General features: G+C 45.8%; 1 protein-coding gene across 2 annotated transcripts in view; it reads right to left on the bottom strand.

The window, feature by feature from the left end:
• LOC147633542 (protein S-acyltransferase 8-like) overlaps positions 1–19,929 on the bottom strand; it is a 120,318-nt gene that overhangs the window by 35,071 nt on the left and 65,318 nt on the right. For both annotated transcript variants that reach the window (XM_086806646.1, XM_086806645.1), the window contains exon 3: positions 11,893–12,198. In XM_086806646.1, coding sequence (XP_086662772.1) covers positions 11,893–12,198 — 306 coding nt within the window. The remainder of the gene's footprint in view (positions 1–11,892; positions 12,199–19,929) is intronic.

The raw sequence follows: 19,929 nt of genomic DNA, 5'->3' as shown, positions 1-19,929 counted from the left end.
CTGTTATTGCAAATGCTGGGACTTGCAAGAGGGGTGGTCGGCACATTAACACACAAATCTTACATTTCAACGGACTAGACTCCACAAAAACTGTGCATTCAGAAGATCCTAGACATGGCATGCCTAGAGTGTCGGTCCACGGAATCCATTCATGAGCCTGCAAGCTTGGTTTGCCTATACAACGCCGTAGCTCATGTGTCATGAGATTGTTTTGTTTGTAAGGATAGATTTGAGATTGGATGATTTGGACTACCAAGCTCGTTTCATAGCCAGTTTCTATTCTAAGAATCCATTTGAATGGTTCAAGTTCATGAGTCTTAGCTTCTGAAGCGTCAAGTGTTGAGCTTCCAGCTATTTTGCCTATGGTAAGATGAGTTTGGACTCTACATTTTCATTTCAAGTGAGGGCTCATCTGGTCGTCGTACGAGTAATGTGAAGGATGTTTCCGGGGTCTCCAAGAAGATGATTTGCTTTGTTTCATCAATGGAGTACCAAGTGTTGACCAACCAATCACCACCAAGGACAATCTCTTCTAGCTCCTCAAGAGTATAACTTAAAATTCACATTCAACGTTATCATCGTAAGAATTGTGTGTGAGAAATAACCCTAGACTTCGAGGTCCCGGCCATCACCATCTAGCACATTTATTTGTCTAGGAGTAAGCATGGGTTGGCCTAAAGATGCCCAAATTCATCCCGAAACAATATTGTGAGTAGCAATGAGGCTAATCACTGCTTGTTTTTGTTGAATGTTTTTACCCACTTAGAAATCTAGCCAAACGTTGATTGGATCTTCAAGCGGTAGCATAGATATTTCGGTGAATGATTCCCATTCACTTTCAAATTCATTTGATCTTTCACCCTCAGCTCATATTCTCCAGGAGCACTTTTAGGTCTACATTTATGCACCGAGGGTTGATCAAGGGTTTGAAGGTCATTGTTAGGGTCCACTACACTAATTGTGTACAAAGATGCATATTGTTTACACCTTCCCATTGGTTGTGGTGATATTTGTGTCAAACTTTCGGTTTCATTCGCTTTTAGCTTATCATTGCAATAAGCCAATGACATTGTTCCACCTCCATATAACAGATTGAGTTCTCTCCAGTTTGCTTGTCCTAGGGGTTGAATTTCATTTGGCAAATCTGGCTCATTTTGAAAGAAAAATTGATAATCCTTGAGTTGGTCTTGTTTCTCTTATGTGGACATTTGGGAGGTTGATAGGGAGGTGTCAGGAGCCTGATAGCTCAGAACTGGTTTCCGATGAGACCAGACAGGACAATCCATGAACAGGAGGATCTTTACATGTACATTGCATACTGATGTATGTTGAATTTCTTTGACTTTGTGTGATGTTTTTGATGTGTGGACAATGCTTCGATTTATGGCATGTGATAGTCTACTCTGCTCACAACTACCTGGCCACTCCTTGGAATACCCAGTAGACGCGAATGATGCATACATGTTTGAAGACTAGATTCTGTCTAGTTTTTAAAAGAGGTCAGTATGGATTTCTTTTATCCAACACATGTCGCAGGTCATGAAGAAGTACCATCAAGAACAAAGCCATTGGTCAAAGATAAGACAATGAGAAGTATGGATTTCTTTTATCCAACACATGTCGCAGGTCATGAAGAAGTACCATCAAGAACAAAGCCATTGGTCAAAGATAAGACAATGAGATGTTGCCAAATGCGCAAATGACACCACAGGTACGGGGATGACCAGATGCACAAGCTCACCAAATGGGGCTAGTACTGAGAACATATGGATATGCTTGAAACACTTGTATTCCGTAGTTAAGGACAACTGCGATATAAGAGGGAGGGAATGTAACTATTTGGCCTTCCTAGCACTCTATTCACATGATGGAACCCTTACCTAGACATTGGACAGGTAGAAGAAGGCATGGGGCTAGGGACCATAAGGTTTGCTCATGAAAAAGCACCAGTTTTGGTCAAAAAGCAGAGAAAAGCAAAAAGTCAAACTGAGGTGACCGTGAGCCAGGAGCATCACTAGCAAGAGAGGATTGAGCAGGGAAGAAAAGTAAAAAAGCCAGTTTTTCAAAAAGCAACTCTAGGGCCAAAAAGCAAGGCCCTAAAGCCAGAAAAGCGAAGCACAAGATCTTGGATAAAAGTTGGCCTTATTTGAGTAATATTTTATTATTAGAGGAAAGCAAAGTGAAAAAGACAAAGCAAAATCTTGGCTAGCTTTTCTGGCGAAAAGCAGGACTCCATCGAGTATAAAACTAGCATGAACCTCTTCTCCCTTCTCATCATCGATCAAGGTGTGGAGATTATCATCGCCATCATTAAAACATGGAAGCTCGCTATCGTTCCCATACCGCCTGAATCTCCATTGCCACCCTGTTGTACGCCGACTTGGCTGTGCTGCCGTTTACATGTGCGCTACCATCGTCCGTAGTACTGTTGTGAGCCGCTTGTGCACTGCCTGCTGCTGTAGGTACCAGCCAGTGCTGCCACCCGTGCCACCCACGCCGCGTCTTAACCGCCAACACCTCCTGACCAATGCCTGAACCGCCACCAACGCTTGCTGCCGCCGCCACTTGCACCTGAACAATGCCACCTCTCCGCTACATGTCTGCTGATGTTGCTGGTTGCTGGCATCGATTGAACTGGGCACCGCTTACTGATCTGTATCGTACAGCTACCGTTCTGCCACATGTAACTGCTCCTATTCATACTTCGTGTGCCACCTCTTCTTGTGGATTGTTTTCTACTTCGATTTGGGCAACAAACTTATAGCTGAACACCATAAGTTTCGTCTTCTACAAGTATCACCTATGTACCTTGTTTACGAGCTTGGGGTTCTTTGGATTTGGATTTGGTACTAGCCCGGTGAGAGATGTCGTGGGCCATCCCCATGGTGTGCTCGGCATCAAGATCTCGTGCCTCGACATCGACTATGACTTGGGTTTCTACATTGGCATATTTATTTGCTTTTGTATTCATTGATGTATTGTTCCTGGTTTGTGAGCCCATGGATTGTTCTTGAATAAATTCCTGAAAGGGAGCGGGGCCTGTTTCCCGCTTAGTGTGTGTCTTGTGCAAAGTTCCTTAAACCCTTCCCTCCCCCTCTCTATCTTCTCTCTCTATCTTTCTATCTCTTGGATACGTGGTGGAATCTATCACAGCACGCCCCGCTAGGCTTCTAGGTGAGATGTCCTAGGAGGACCACTAGTCTACTGGACCGGGAGTATGTCAATCTCGTGCATCTAGATCCGGCAAACTAGCCTAGCCGAGTAGTGGAAAAAGAGGTTGTTTGGGCTCTCTAGGCTAGAGGGGTCAGTCCACTCCCACTAGTCACCGTCCCACTAAATCCGCGTCAAAGGCCGGCCCTCCCAAGCCAGAGTCTTCAGGACCTGTCTAGGGCTACCTCCGCCTAGGGGGAGGGGAGGGGTCCTCGAGAGGGGTTTGCAAATCAGGGGGGATGGTTGAATCAAAGGCAAGGACTACTTGCTCCTCTCTACCTTGCATCTCAGTGAGGCATCTATCATGAGTCTCCTGAGGAAGCCACCTGAAGCTAGTCCACTCGCCAAGAGTCTGGGTTGGGCCAGAGCTAAGGGAACCTTAGGCTATGTGAAAACGCGTGCCCAAAGGGTAACCGCTAGGCATCTTGAAGAGGTGGTTCTTGATCAGTGGCTAGTGGCTAACGGAGTCTCTCCTCGTCCGAGGCCCGAGGGGAGCTGCTGGAGGCTTGTCTTGATCCATTGTACACTAGTCTCTCCTGGGGGAAGACCTCTGACGATCAACTTGCCCAGTAGGGCTCTGCTATGCACAGTTGGGTCTATGATGCCCAATCCTCCACGTGTCCAAGGCTGAGTAATGACTCTCCAATAGGCCACCTTGGCCCGAGCTGACCGGCCCCATCGGACCTGGCCCACGAAAAAGTTATGGATCCGTCGATGTACCTGACCCAAGCATGCTCTAGAGAATGCCGCGCAAGAAGTGATGTACCCCATGGTGGCCAAGAGCACATGGTTGGCCACAATCACACGGCCGACGAGGGAGAGGCGGGCGGTGCTCGAATACAAAAGCTTCTTTCTAATGCTCAGAAGAAGGGGTGCTAGTTGCTGCTCGGCTGAGATGTCCATCCCTACCTAACACCGAGGTATCTGATCGGGGTGCCCCTAAGGATCCATTGTAAGGACTCAACTGGATGCCAAGCCCGGGTGGGTGAAGATCCTACCCAGAAACGAGATGAATTGTGCCATTTGATCTGAGCTCTAGAGGCTAAGCACAAAGTCTAGATCGTGAGGGCAAACATCTCCAGGTTCCCCTCCTCCCCCAAGAGATACTTCGGCTCTGTCAACTCCGAGTCAAGTAGCTCCTCCTAGGATCTTGTTACATGCACTGAGGTTGATCGTGATAACGCACAACAAGGCCTTCTTTATACCTTTATGTGGTGAGAATCTGTAGCATCAACTTTAGAGAGTAGGGAGAGAGAAGAGAATGCAAACTCCGAGTCAAGTAGCTCCTCCTAGGATCTTGTTACATGCACTGAGGTTGATCGTGATAACGCACAACAGGGCCTTCTTTATACCTTTATGTGGTGAGAATCTGTAGCATCAACTTTAGAGAGTAGGGAGAGAGAAGAGAATGTAGAATGTAGAAGACAACACCGTATTGGGTCCCAATACCCACTGAAGCCCCCCCCTCCCCCCCCCCTACAAAGAAGGAGTATTTGCTTATATTATTCTTTGGAGAAATGTTGTACAATGCTTAGTACAAATGATATGAATGCCCAACGCAAGGACGAGGAGGCCCAAACGTCGGCGGAGTATCCAGCTATCCCGAGGTCCTACTAAATACTCTCCTTGGCCCCACTGATACAAGTCCAGATGACTTAAGGGCTGCACATATGCTGGATAAGATGTAAGGGAATCTTCCTTGTTGCCTGGAGATGAGTAGGATGCTGCAAACTGAAGTTATTTCTGCTGAATACCTATCATGTGCACATGGTGTATCTACCGTGTGCTACACGTACACAAGACTAGCTTCGAGGTTTCTGGAAGCTTGGAGCTAGGCAGGCTGATTGGCGAGCTGAGTTAGGGATAGACTAACGGGCGGGCACCCAAGTATGGACGGGCGGCGCCCAAGTGTGGACGCCCGATGACCGGCCAAGAGCCTATAAAAGGGTGGCCAAGGTTAGTCATTAGTTCATATAGAGTCTCGCGTGTCTTTGTGAGAGCTCTATGGTCAAGAGCCTGGCTCTAGTGCAGACGTGCACCTGCTTTATGCAGCCGAGGCCGGCAACAATCTCGAGGCCCGCGAGGGTAGCTTCGTCGCGGTATGGGACATCATGAGGTACAGATTGGTCGGTACGTCCATCTAGTTAGCTCAGCTCGTGGCTCGGTGGGGACAGCCAAGACTTGTGGGCTTGCCCACGACTGTCAAGGTTGATTGGTGAGTCAAGTTTGCACCCCCTTTATGTTTGTTTGGTTTGTTTGCAAGTTTCGAGTCTTGTCCTAGGAGCGTTCCACGAGGAGATCCTATGGGGTTTTGACAGTGGTATCAGAGCAAGCCTCGAGAACGAGCAAATCGGTAGGTAGAGAAGATGAGGTCTAAGAAAAGGTATGAGTTCGAGAAGATTGCTGTTTTTCTGTACATACTGCTGTTTTTTCAAACTCAGTATGTTTCTTTGCATCGTAGGAACCCGTGATGAAGATTGTGGTCTTGTATGGGTTGTTTGCTTTGCAAAGAAGAAGGGCTAGACGTGTTGCTTGCAACTGTATGAACACTAAGAAGAGAGAGAAAAAAGGAAAAGGCCAGTTGGCTGATCGTAAGAGAGAGAGAGAGAGAAGTGATGCCTGGGTGGCGGTAGCGCAACCTGTATATGCCAAGAAGCTTGTATGCGCAGCCAGGACAGGTGGATAACTGCAATCGCTCGTGGCTGGTATACGCAGGCAAGCAAGCGGGCGGGCCAGTGCTCGTAGGCAGGTACGTGTACTCGCTGGCGGCCAGGTACGTTTGCAGTCGCTGGCGGGCTGGTACTCGCAGCCAAGTGGTACACGCCTCCAGTCGACGACTGCGCACGCAAGCGACAGTCGATTGCAGGCAGGTACACACGCACAAGCGGCGGGCGGCAGGCAGATGCGCAGAAATTAGCGGAAAGCAAAGTTGGGTGTTTTTTTTAGCTTTTTTTTTCACCTTTGCTTTCGGTTTTTTAACATGCGCTTATGGGTTTTAATAAACCCGCACCTTAGAGGGGGTTTTTTTAAAAATCCATAATTTGCTTTATAACTGTTTTTTTTTATAAAGAAAAGCAGAATATATATATATATATATATATATATAATTTATTTTTTACAAAAGAAAAAACACAAAAGCAAAAGCTAAGTAAGCTTTTGGGGAAGCCTATAAATTTCCCTCAAGGAGGCTTCTTGCCACACATCTCTCAAGCTCTCAAGTTCTCTAGCACTCTTATTTGTGCAAGATCAAACTTCTCTCTCACCTTGCCCTCTTCAAGATGTCGATCCAAGAATCCGAGCTGGAGCCCATTCTCGAACGTGAAGACCTGCTGGCTACCGAAGCCACCGATGGCGATCTTTTCAACGATTTTGTTTCAAAATCAGATTTCCAAGAGTTTAAAGTTGCTCTCGAAGCTTCTTCCTCAGAACGTCAAAGCACAAATAGCCGCACAGATGCAAGCTTTACAAAACTCCATCTCTTTGTTGACCACTACCCTATCTACTCTTTCGCGTATGGATACTTTGGCATCTGCTTTAGGCCCCAATATTACTCCGGAACAGTTTGAGGGCTAGCAAAAGCAACGCACCAAAGAGATAGTGGACACTTGGTTACGTAAGTGACAAGTCCATTTTCAGTTTCATCCATATGACGATGGCAAAAAGATCCAATTAGAGCAAGTTTCCTCTCACGCAAAACTTTGCTTTGGTGGAAAGAACTCAATCCTAAACCAACGACTTGGGCACAGTTCGAAGATGTCTTCAAGAAAGAATTCCTCAAGAAAGAGGATGACTATGATGTTGTTGCCCAGTTTGCTACTTTGACCATGACCTCGCAGAACCTCACTTATGAGGTCTATCTCCAGAAATTTTGGGACTTGCAGATGAAAACTACGAAGATGGATTCCACAACTCTTTTGGGTTTCTTCGTAGCCGGTTTACCCGACTCATACCGTTTACAGGTTAAAAACAAATGCAAAACTTTGGACGAGGCCATTCATTGCGCTCGTATCTATGATGATACAATGGTCTCTTCCAAGTCTAAACCTGCGGCGACCGAGCAGGGGAACAAGCACAAAGGGAAGTTCTCCGCACCGATGGCTAGCACGACAGAAGGAAAGTCTTCAGACCAGCCTTTGAAAAATTCAACTTCGACCCTAGCGAAGAAAGAATGTTTCCTCAAGGCTTTGAAGCTCAAGAAGGAGGGACGTTGCTTCACCTGCGAAGAAAAAGGACATATGCGTAACGAGTCAGTTAAAGACCCAAGCCAAAGACAGCTAACCAGTTGTCTTTGACAGGTACGTCAGTTACTGTACTTTCTCGCCCTAGTTCATGTTTTGATTGTCTGTTCAACTCTAAAGTTTTTGGCGTGCATGATGTTCTCTGAGTTTATGGAGAAGTAAATGGCTATAGAATCCACATTCTTCTAGACCCTGGCAACTCACACAACTTTGTTAATTACAAACTTGTGCAGAAATTGGGTCTTAACACAACACCCAGCGATCATACCTATGAGGTACGCCTACCTGCAGGTCGGCAAGTATGGAATCGAAAGGTGGAGACGCTACCGATCCGGATTCAGGACTACGAAGATACTCTGGAATGCTATATTATGCATCTAGAGCTTGTAGACTTGTTATTAAGGATTGAGTGGTTTAAGCCTCTTCAAGTCCAGATAGATTGGTCTAGTCATACTTTTTCTTTTGAACATAGGAACACCCAGTATTATATCTTAGGTGATTGTATACATCCCTCTCAGGAACCTCTTGTACATACAATTGATTTTGGTAATATAATGGATTCTTCTTTGTATATTGCTTTCCATTGTGTCTTGATACCACTTTCTTCATTTCTCATACCTACTATGGATATCAATGAATTAAGTGTGTTTGAAAGCAAAGAATTAAAGAAGATACTTGATTTGTTTCAAGATGTATTTTCTAAGGAACTGCCATCGGGCTTACCACCCGAAAGGACAGTAGATTATCGTATTGACCTGGTCCCTGGTGCTCACCCTGTTAGTATTCCACCTTATAGGATGAGCCAAGTTGAGAAAGATGAGTTGGCAAAACAACTCACAGATTATTTGAGGATGGGCCAAATCCGTCCAAGTAAATCACCTTGGAGTGCACCTGTGTTGCTTAGGAGAAAGAAGGACAACACCTGGAGAATGTGTATAGATTACAAGAGATTGAACAAGATGACAATTAAGAACCGTTATCCTCTCCCTAGATCAGATGACCTGATTGACCGGTTAGCCGGAGCGAAATATTTCACGAAGATAGATTTACGTACTGGTATTGACTGTATGTGTGTGATGCACAATGATTTGAGAGGAAGGAAAGCTCGACGGGCTGAATTAATGCAAGATTTTGATTTTGAGATTCGTTATAGAAAAGGGTCCATGAATAGTGTCGCAGATGCGCTTAGTCGAATTAGAGAGGTGAATACTTTGTCGTTTACCGAGATTTCTACTAACTTAATTCAATCATTGAGAGGGCTTTGCGGGACTGATAGTTATTTTGGTCCATTTTGGCAGAAGATCCAGGACGGGAGCTCATTGATTGACCAAGACTAAAGATTGAGCAGCCTACCATTCAGGCTGCAGGAGGTCAGTGGATGATTCAGAATGGTTTACTATTCCGTAATGACAAAATTTGTGTACCATAGATCCCGGACATTAGGTCCAAGATTCTTAAGGAGTGTGTAATAGGGTGTTGATCTCTTGAAGCCCAGAGTTGAGCACGGTTGCCGCCTCTACCTGCCTAAAAGTGAGGGACTCCCAATTCTCCCCGATTCTTCTAGTGACCTCTAGGTCCTAGACCAATCATGGGTGCCCCTGTCCTCGGCTTGAGTCCAAGAGGAGGCGTTGGCATGGTATCGATACTCCACCCTCCTCTCCTTGATCGATAGAATCTCCGTGCGGGTTGCCTCCAACTGAGACTCCACCCACAGACTGTCTGGGGTCTGCTCCTGCAACCACTGGAGGGAGGCTAGGCCCCTGCCAAGACTCCTCTGCCGCTCTTTGAACTTGGTAAGTCTATCCTAAAGGCTGAGCTGTGCTCTATAATAGAGTTCTGATCTCTTGGAGTCTAGAGTCGAGCATGGCTGCCGCCTCTCCCCGCCCAAAAGTGAGGGACTCGCAATTCTCCTCGACTCTTCTAGTGATCTCTGGGTCTTGGACCAAGCTGTCATGAGCTGCACTTTGTAATAGGGTGCCCATCTCTTGAAGTCCAAAGTCGAGCACAGTTGCCACCTCTCCCAGCCTAGAAGTGAGGGACTCCCAATTCTCCTCCATTCTTCTGGGCGATCTCTGGGTCCTGGACCAAGCTGTCAGCAATTCACACACTACCAATGCAGCACGCTCTGGTTCTCCAAGTATCTTCCAAGTATCCTCCAGAAGGACAACTAGAGAATGATCTAACATTGTGATGCCTATGAGAATACCAACCAAACCACCTCTGCTGCAAGCCCACTCATCCACATAAAAATCTGTGAATGCACTAGAGGTTCGGTCTCTACATCCTCTGGTAAGAGAGAGCTTCTAGACGTTCAGCCAAACTCTAGTTGAGTGCTATGGATCCGGTTCTCTCAGGGAAAGGACCAACTCCTCCCAAATTGTGTACTCACTCCCTATGACAGTATCCAAGCCGCCTCCTTACCTATCCTTTGGGTCCTCCAGCATGTTAAAATCTCCACCCGCGCACCAAAAATCTGCCTAGGGAAGTGCATGTCTCACCTGAGCCCGAAACTCAATCCGCCCCGCCACTCTATTGGGGGCATAAATGTTAAGGAAACCCACATGGTCCTCCCCAACCCCGACTATAACCCATTGCGCCCTTCCCTGAACAATGATGTGTGAATCCAACACTGATGGAAGCAGCTCCTCACTGACCAAAATGCACACCGGTGGAAGCGGGCCCACCCCATCCCGTGAACATTCCAAGAGACAATCCGCATAAATAAGGATGGGAGGAGTGGGACCTACTCGAGACACTCTCTCCACGGAGGGTCTTCGGGGTCGGTTTGGAGGGGGAATAATCACAGTCTGACCAGGGCCGGATACGGGCCAAGTGATCCCTGATCCTGTCCTCATAAAGCTCCACTCCACTCTCATCCTGTGGTACACCTACGCTCTGCTCCATCTGTCACAATGAAGGAAATGGAGAAAGGGCCGCCACATGGAGGAACACATACAATATCATCTCCAAGCTCAGGGCGTCAATGTCTCCGTCCTAACATCGTAGGCAGGAGCTTGCTAGCTCCATGCAGGCCAAGGCCCCAAAATGGTTGACGATGTCGACTAGATGGCTACCTCCGAGGTGCTAAGCTAGTGAGACCTCCTGGGAGTGAATGGCGGAGGAGGCAGACTCGCAATCCCACTCCTTGCAGCGCGCTGGGGGGGTGTGTGTGTGTGGGGGGGGGGGGAGGGGGGGGAGGAGGAGGCAGACTCGCAATCCCACTCCTCGCAGCGCGCCGGGGTGTGTGTGTGGGGGGGGGGGGGGGGGGGGTGAGGAGGGGGAGGCGGAAGGACCACTGCTCCACTACCCCAAGTATGGTGGAAGACCACGCAAACGCAAAGTGGCACCGCAATCTCCAAGAACTCTCCAGCCTCAAAAGGAAAGCATCTGAGAAGGCCATCGTCAACACCTGAATTTTATATACATATATATATATATATATATATATATATATATATATATATATATATATATATATTTTTTTTTGGGGGGAAGGGGGGGGGGGGTGGGGGGGGGGGGGGGGGGGTTGGGTTTACTCGGATCACCCTGGAAGCTCGGGAGCACAATAACCTGCAAGAGATCCTCCGGGGAAGCAATGTAGACTCTGATGGATGGGATGCCTGTTTTCCTGGCCACCACTAATGCGGCCGTCTGCGGGGACTCTATCGATCATCCAATCAATCGAATCAGTGGGCAATACTCCTTATCGAGGCGGGAAAGCAGACCGTCACGAGGAAGCCGGATACACTTGCCAGGGGTCAGATGCAAGGGTCGAAACCATGGTGCCATCTCGCAAAGAACGCCTGAGCGCTGCGAATCCCAACGGGGCTCTGCTGCATCACACGATCAGTCACTGCGGATGAATCAAACTCCACCTGAGAGTGGCAAACTCAAAGAAAATGGATACCAGTGATCTTGCTGGGCTCGCCAATTAGGGCTACCTGGAGCAAATCCAGGATTTGTCCGCGCGCAGGGTGGCTCCCTACGATCTTGCAGACCAAAGAAGAGGCTGCAAGGGAAGATACTGTTGATGCTAAGCAGGTGTATACCTTTGCTAAGCTGTGTCAAACAAGCAGAACCACCAATGTAGATCAAACGCACTTACAGATGGTATAGCAAAGCAGCACTCCATAAAATCCTTTTTTTCAACCATTCAAAATAAGGACGGATCCTCAAGTCAACCCATTTCATTACCAAGATGTACATTAAACACCGGTTTTATAACTTAAATGTAATAAGGACTAAAAATTCATAGTAATTTGGGCCTGTTAAAATAAACTATAATGTTGTTCTCTGCACTGTAAACAAGTATGCTCAATCCATATTTGATGTAACAGGACTATCAATTACACCTTTCAACACCATCTCCTTCTTCAACGTGCATGCATGCATACATTCTACATTTTTCCTGGCCGACTTTTTGTTAAGAAGCACCATTGCATACCTGCCCAATGCACTGTCCAACCCACGGGCAATGGTGATCAAATCTCTCGACACAGTTGTTACAAATAGAGCAATGTGAACAACGAGGAGGGCGATACAGCATGCATGTGTCACAATACTTCACTTTCACTGAAACTCCATTGACAATGACATCTTTGGTCCTCGGCAATCGCCAACGTGGAGTTTGCCCCCCAGCCCAATCTGCAGGGGATGCTGAAGAGTCGTACTCTTCTGGCTCTGGTGGGTGCAAATTGCGTGGAATAATGCCAGGATCTCTGCTTGATGTGAGTAAGAGAAGAATAAGAACCTGAACACAAAATGTGTGTTAAAAGGCAACATGAAAAAATGAACTTAACAAAAAGATAATTTCAACTTTTTATTTTTTTTGCAGAGGACTATAGGCAAGTTTTAAACAATAAATTACACCAAGCCTATTGAGTGTAGGGTTAAGAAAATCCAGACCTCGACACCCTCATTGGGGTCCCAAGTAGCACACCCCCCCACCCCCCCCCCCCTCTTCTTCTTTCGCCCGGCACAATAGTTGCTTTACCTACAAGAACCTTAAAGAGTAATACGAAGTTGTACTAGCGCAACCACATAACCAAGCTCCTACACTGAGCTAGACACATAAGCCAATCTCTTAACAGCTGCAGCTAGTGGGACAGCCGCTACACCTGCTGTGTTTGCAGCACAGTTATCAAAACGTACCGCCACAATGAAAACAGAAACCCCCAAAATGTTACGGATTTTATTGAAAATGGAGCCCAATGCTATGTCATCGTGCCACATCATAAGGTTAGTCATGTTTCATAGACAGGGAGGTCAGGCAGTGAGTTAAAGAGAGAGAGAGAGAGTTAAGAGACCTTGACAAAACCAGACTCCCACTTGAAGGGCATTAACTTTCAGGTTAGCTCACCACATGTATCTGCCCTATATTAAATTCCCTCTTACTTCCTCCCATAATTCTAGGGCTACCGCAAAAGTTGCTCTGATACTTGTATGATTTAGCCGCTCAGTTCTTTATACTGATGCTTGTATTTTGCAGCACCTAGGGAGAGTCTCCCGGGCTGCCATGATGTATTCACTGCTCTTCTCTCTCTTAGGAGCAGGAGAGATCTTTTGTAGCCCTACGGGCGTTTTTACATAACTAATGAAAGGATCTTTTCTCGGAAAAAAAAAAAAGTTGCTCTGATATCAAGTGTTATATCTCCTAATCACATAACAACAAATCCACTAAGAGGGGTGTAAGCTAGCTCACTCCCAACCACAAATTCTATGCTTTGAACCTCCCCCGAGCCAGGGACCAAGGTCTAACTCCTGCAGATCCATGCATGACAGCCTGGCAATCCTAACAGCTGCATCTACCTCATAGAGCCTCTAGGCAAGCCTATCTATGCTCTACTGTAACTGTGATTAAGATCATGGTCAAGACTTAGACCAGAAGTGAGGCTACATCAATAATACCCCATGTTTCACTTATATAGTGCCCATTGTTATAAATAGCCAACACACATGGATTTATTGATAATAACCTTAGCTGCCCATATGCCTGCTTTCTCCTTATCCCAGGGCTACCCCAATTCTATCAAATTAAGCCACTAATCCCAAGGAATAGCACCAGGGGGTGGGAATACATGTCACATGCTTTCAATTACTTTTTGGAAAGAGGCATAAAGGATCAATGCACAGTGCCACACACACCTCAGCAAGACCGTGTCGCTCAGAGGAAATGTAGATCTCTTATGGAGATGGATACGGCGATTGTACGAACGTCACAAGAGGGTGTATGGACAAGTATGGGCTTGCACATGTACGCAAAAAATCGGGGCTTAGATAGGTCAGGTTGAACCTTGTGCTCTAATACCACTCTTGGATTTAGGGTTAGATTTATGTTTAGCAATGATGCATACAATGCACAGTGAACAAAGAGTGTGGGTGTATTCACACACGAAGGAAAAAACCCTTTGATATACAAAGGTAAAAAGTGTCCTATGTAGAGAATTATTACTCCTAGTTCACACGTCACTACTATAAACTTACAGAAGATAATACTCTCTTTTCTGAAGTCCAGTCTTCCAGTTCCCTAATGTGTGTTACTTGTTCAAGATAGTAATCTGTTTCCAATTCAACAAATTATTGGCTGCCTTGAGCTATGGCCTACCCAGTGTTCTTCTCCTTGGAGTTTTATCCCTTGCAAGCCACCATAGCCCTTCTCATAATCCAACTAATCTATTGCAACCTTGTCTCTACTCTTTCCAAGGCTCCATAAATTTCCCCACCCACTATGTTTCAACAACATGCCATCCATTCTTCCTTGCCAAAGCCTGTAAATCCTCTATGGTCCCACTTGCTTCTTTTCTGTCCATTTTAGTATTCTATATTGTCGATTTAGACTGTCTTCTCCAAGCTCACTAAAACACCCGAAGGATATTTTGTCTTGATGTACACTGAGAAAGGTGATTCTAAGCATTTGATGGAAATCTTTCAATGCCATAATAGGTGCCCAGCAATTTATAAGTTATCAACAGCAAATCCAGTATTTAGTTTTAGGTTTGATCACTTTTCCTTAGCTTTGAGCATTCAGGTGCTTCCTGTGTCGCATCATCATTCACTTTCTTTTGTTCTTCTGACTCCATGTTTCTTTCTTATTCTTTTCTTGACGGCTCTTTTCTGGTCTCTGTAGCAATTCCTGCCTCGTTCTGAGCTTCCAGTTCAGTAATAATAAGGCTTACTTCAGGAGTGGCTGCCCATCCAAGCCCTTCTCAGCCATGCTCAATACAAGACTTTCTGTCTTCATATGACCCACCTCGTCACAGGCAAAACTGCTTGGAAATCCTCTCCCTCTTGGTGGCGGCCTTCCTACTCCTGCTCTCCTTGCTACTGGATAAGCAATAGCAGGTGGCTTCTTTATTGTGGTGCATCGAACCTTCAACTGCACTTATTGCAGGAACCTTTGGCTTATATCAGCAATCCTGAGTAAAGTGCCCTGCTTTGTTGCAGTGCACACAGTACTTCATCTAGCGCACTTTGGTTCTGTAATTTCCTGCTTCTTCCTAGACATCTCGGCCATCTGTTTGCTTAGACTTCCTTAATGCACTGGGATTTTCTTCTTCTGAGCTGCTCGAGGTCTCTGAATCAGTGATCTTCGTCTTCCCTTTCTGGCTTTCTGCCGCCTGTTGCACCACTCTTCTTTGCTCTCTGAGCTGGAGCTTCTCTCGTATTCCATGTGCTTGCACAAGAATCTTCTTGTGCCTGGGCGCTCAGATAAGCTCGAATCTACCGGGTCTCTACATGTGTAGCTCTGCTTGCTCCTTTTCAGATTCTCTCTTCGAGAGGTTTCAAATCTTTCTACCTGGGACAACTAACTTTCTTCATCAGTTGTTAACCCTCTCATGTCCCAGTCTTCATTCCTTAGCCTGTATCTCTTAGCTCTGTCTTTTTCAGGATTCATTTTGTCTTCTTACTAGACTCTTGGATAGTTACGAGTTCTTGATCTCCCCTTTAGTGAATTGTGTATGTGTAACCATTTGGTCCTCCATGCTCTTTTCACATGATAGAACTCCTGCCCGGACACATGGACAGGATGATGGACACATGGAAACAAGGTTTCTAAAGTTGGAATTGGAAAAAGCACTCGTCTGGGTCAAAAAGCAAGAAAAAGCAAAAGTCAAACTTTGTAGACCAAAAAGCTGAGGGCACCATTGGAAAGAGCACGTCTAACTGAGTCAAAAAGCTATAAACCGCTTTTTCAAAAAGCAACTCTAGGGCCAAAAAGCAAGGCCCTAAAGTTGTAAAAGCATAAATCAAGAACTTTGACTATTTTTAAAGCAAAAGCAAGGAGGCAAAGCAAAAGCGCGGGATTAAAACAAAAGCTAGGGAATAAAGAAAAAGCATGGTAAAAAGCAGGCATCCCCTCAAGTATTTAAAGGACCATGCACCCTCTTGGTGGGATCATAGAAGACTCGAAGAGAACCTTGGAGAAAGACGTTGTGAAGACTCATCATCATCATCCTTGCCAACTAACCTCTCCACCACAACCGGCGGCTACCACCCCTTTTAACCCCCGGCGTTCTGCCACCCTACGCCCCTATCTAGAGTACTCAGCCGACTGCCGCCACCTTCACCTGCTGTTGTGCGCCGCCTGTACCTGTAGCGCCATCATCCGCCGCTTTGTTCAGTTCTGTGTTCAGTTCTGTGCGCCACCTGCAGTGCCAGCTAACGCCAGCACTCTCACATCTGGCTACGCAGCCCTTGTGCATCCTGTAGCCGGTTTTACTTCTGCTGTGTGCCGCCAGTACCTGTGTGCTGCCCTCGCCTTGTTCTACAGCCACCTGCATTGCAGCTGTGCCATTCTGTGAACAGCGCCGTCTCTGCCTGCAGCAGTACCGCCTCTGTTTGCAACTCTGCCACCTTTCACCTGACTGCACCTCCTCCTCAGTTCTCTGCCCTGAGCACAGGCTGCAGCGACCTGCCCTACAGAACCTCCTATCGCCGCCGTCTGCACCCTCAAGACCTGCAACACATACCTCACTAAGCTGAACCTGAATCTATCTTGTGTGCCATCTCCTTGTGTTGTCTTAAGGCACTGCCAGAAAACAGCACTTACCAGTATTTCAGAACCCTTACAAAGAAGGGACTTCCTTGTGGAGATATATACCCATCTTGGTGAGAATTGTCCGGATTGGATTAAGAACAAAGAGTTTTTGTGCATACTTGAGAACATCAGTTGGATTCATTGGATTTCGGTACTAGCCCGGTTAAGCCTCTTGTGGGTCATCCTCATGGTGAGCTCGGCATCAGTTATCTTGTGCCTTGACATCGACATCGGCCCGATCTCGACATCAACACCTTTGTTTGATGTTGTATTCATTTGTTGTATTGGTCCTGGCTAGGAAAAGCCCGTGGATTGTTTCTGAAATAAACTCTTGAAGAGGGAGCGGGGCCTGTTCCCCGCTCAGCGTGGTGTACCTTGTGAATCCCCTATTCCCATCTCTCTCCCCCTTCTCTCTCTCTATCTTTATCTCTCGTACACGTGGTTGCATTTGTCACTGCACGCTCCGTTGGGCTTATAGTGGTATTAGAGCAAGGATTTCTCTTGAAGAAATCTTTTCTAGGGTGACACAACCATGTCAAGAGTTGAGGGAGACCAAGGGCCTCAAGAAGGGAACAACCATGAAGCCAATACAAAACTTCTGGAGGGAACCAAGGTCATCAATCCGTCTCTCATGAGACCGCAGTCATGACATCAGCTGAATATTGAGACTTTCAAAAGTTCAAAAAGTATCTTCAAGAAGAGGAGTTCCTAGCTTGGAGGGCCAAGAAGGAACAGGATTACAGAAAGGCCCAAATGTTCAAAGACTTCGTCAAAGACCAGACCACCGAAGCCGAAGGTGTGGAAGCCGCCAAAGCTTACCTACGAGGTGAAGGGGTTACCTTTAGAGAAGAGCCTAGAGCCACCCGATCCATCACTCATGGAGGACTAATAGAAGCCACCCCCAGACTCGCCTTATCAGATGCAACCTCTTCTAGCCTAGCAAAAGAGAAGAAGGCAAAGGAACCTTCAAGTGGCAAAGTGGACTTCAAGCCAGGAGAGAAAAGCGTAAAGTTTGATACCTTTTATGGAAAGCAGGACACTCAGAAAGCTCTATCCTTCATCAAATAGTTTGATGCTGCCTTTGGAGGAGAAGACTTCTTCAAAAAGTCCAAACTCCGCACGGTTCGTATGCACTTGAAAGATCCCGCCTTGAATTGGTAGCTAAAGGTGATCCAAGAAGGGACCGAGCCTACCTCATGGGCTGATTTCAAAACCATGTTCAACAAGAAGTTCCTTCCCGCTACCTTTGAGGCAGATGTAGCGAAGGAATGGGATGAGGTAAAGCAAAAAGCGGGAGAAAGTATGGCAACATATCTTAATAACTTTTCAGACATCTCATTGAAGTTCACCTCATATACTCCTGTCCCACCGTTGATGGAAATGCGAAAGTTTGTCAACGGATTGCAACCAAAGCTTTATCAAGCAATCTATATGTTGGGACCTAAAACCTTGGCAGAAGCCCAAGACAAAGCTTTGCAAGCCGAAGCTCTATATATGCCTTGGATGGTGGGTAAATCAAAGAACGAGAATCGAGACTCATCTCAAAGGAAGAAGTTTAGAGACTGATCCCCATCAAGGAACCGAGTTACAAGAAAAGAACAATAGCAGTGAGGACAAACCCCCACTCTTTAGAAGAAAATTGTCCCTCAAGCAACTCGCAGAATATACCAAAGAAGAGAACTGTTTCCAAGGTGGAAAGAAGGGACACTTGGCTACAAATTGTCCCAACCTGATAGATCAAGAAGCTAAAGAGACTAGAAGATCATCAGATTGACATCCTGCCATGAAGTTTTTGGAGCAGTTTTGTATCATGAGGGCTATGTAATGGCTTATGACAGTTTTAGATAAGGATCTCTAGAACTATAATGGAACATATTTTTCTGACTTCTTGTTATCAAGAAAGATTTAAGAGAGAGGGATTGTATCTCTAAGCCCTCTTTATTGTGTGTGTGTGTGTGTGTGTGTGTGTGTGTACACATATACACATATATATTATATACACATATACATATAGATATATATATGTATATATATATACATATATATATATGTACATATATATATATGTACATATATATATATGTACATATATATGTATATATATACATATATATGTACATATATATATATGTATATATATATACATATATATATGTATATATATATACATATATATATATGTATATATGTGTACATATATATGTACATATATATGTGTACATATATGTGTACATATATATGTACATATATATTGAACTGGAATTGATCATTATTCTACTTATAATGGTTATTTAGACATGCTCTAGTTTGGGTGGCAACAATGCCAGAAAGCCCAAGGAGCAAGATTTGTATATGAACGGCAACAATGCCAAAACAACATTTGTATATGGAAGGCAACGATGACAGATATATTGGACTTCATAGTCGGGCAGACATTGTGACCAAATGGCCCAAATGATTGTATTGGATTTCGTAGTCGGGCGGTCATTGCGACCAGATGGCCCAGATGACTGTATTGGATTTCGCGGTCGGGCAATCAATGCCACCAGATGGCCCAGATGACATGAACTCTCGAGCGGTCCCAGTGACTAGATGGCCTTGAGGAAAAGTCTGAGCAATCCCAGTGACCAGATGGCTCAGCACGGTTTCGATGAAACCAGACAGGACAATCTATGAACAGGAGGATCATTATTTGTGCATTGCATACTGATGTATGTCTGAATTTCTTTGACTGTGTGCTGTTTTTGATGCGTGGACAATACTTGGATTTATGGCATGTGATAGTCCACTCGGCTCCAGACTACCTGGCCAATACCTGGAATACCTAGTGGACATGAATGATGCGTACTTGTTTGTTGACTGTTGGGGTAAAGGCATTATGCCCACCCTTATAGTGTGTACAAGCCCATAAGTTATAGTACATAGTACACTTAGTACATTTAATGTACTAAGTGCACTATGTGTACTAGTGCAATATACATGTGTGATAGGGGAGTCACACACTCACACTTGGTGAGTTGACTTATCCCCACAACTCTCTCTCTCTCTCTCCCTTGTTTCTCTGTGTATGTCTCCCACATGAACTCTAACCCTAATTATCACTCCCATTCAACTGGTATCAGAGCCTTGAGCTTGGCACGAGCAGAGGAGCTTTCTGGTGCTCAGACGTGTAGCGCTGGCCCTGGGCAAATTCGCTTCGCTCCTCGTCACCTTCTCCAAGGCGTAACAGCAGCGCCCGACCTGCTTCACACCTCCAGTGTCGTTGATGACAACGACGTCCAAAGGGGGAGTCCTGTCCTTCCTCCTGTGCCAGCAGCGAATGAAGTTCCGGCCAATCCTACTGAAACCGTTGATAGCCATGAGCATCAGATTTCTGCAGAGCAGCACCAAATTCATCACCCCCTTTTTCTGCAACAAAAAATCAAAAATTACAAGGTATCTTGC

This window comes from Cibotium barometz, chromosome 12 (genome assembly GCF_041138505.1).
Source record: "Cibotium barometz isolate CiBa-2024 chromosome 12, ASM4113850v1, whole genome shotgun sequence".
Lineage (NCBI taxonomy): Eukaryota > Viridiplantae > Streptophyta > Polypodiopsida > Cyatheales > Cibotiaceae > Cibotium > Cibotium barometz.
Note: the sequence above shows the minus strand (reverse complement) of the source record. Positions and strands in the feature narration are given on the sequence as shown.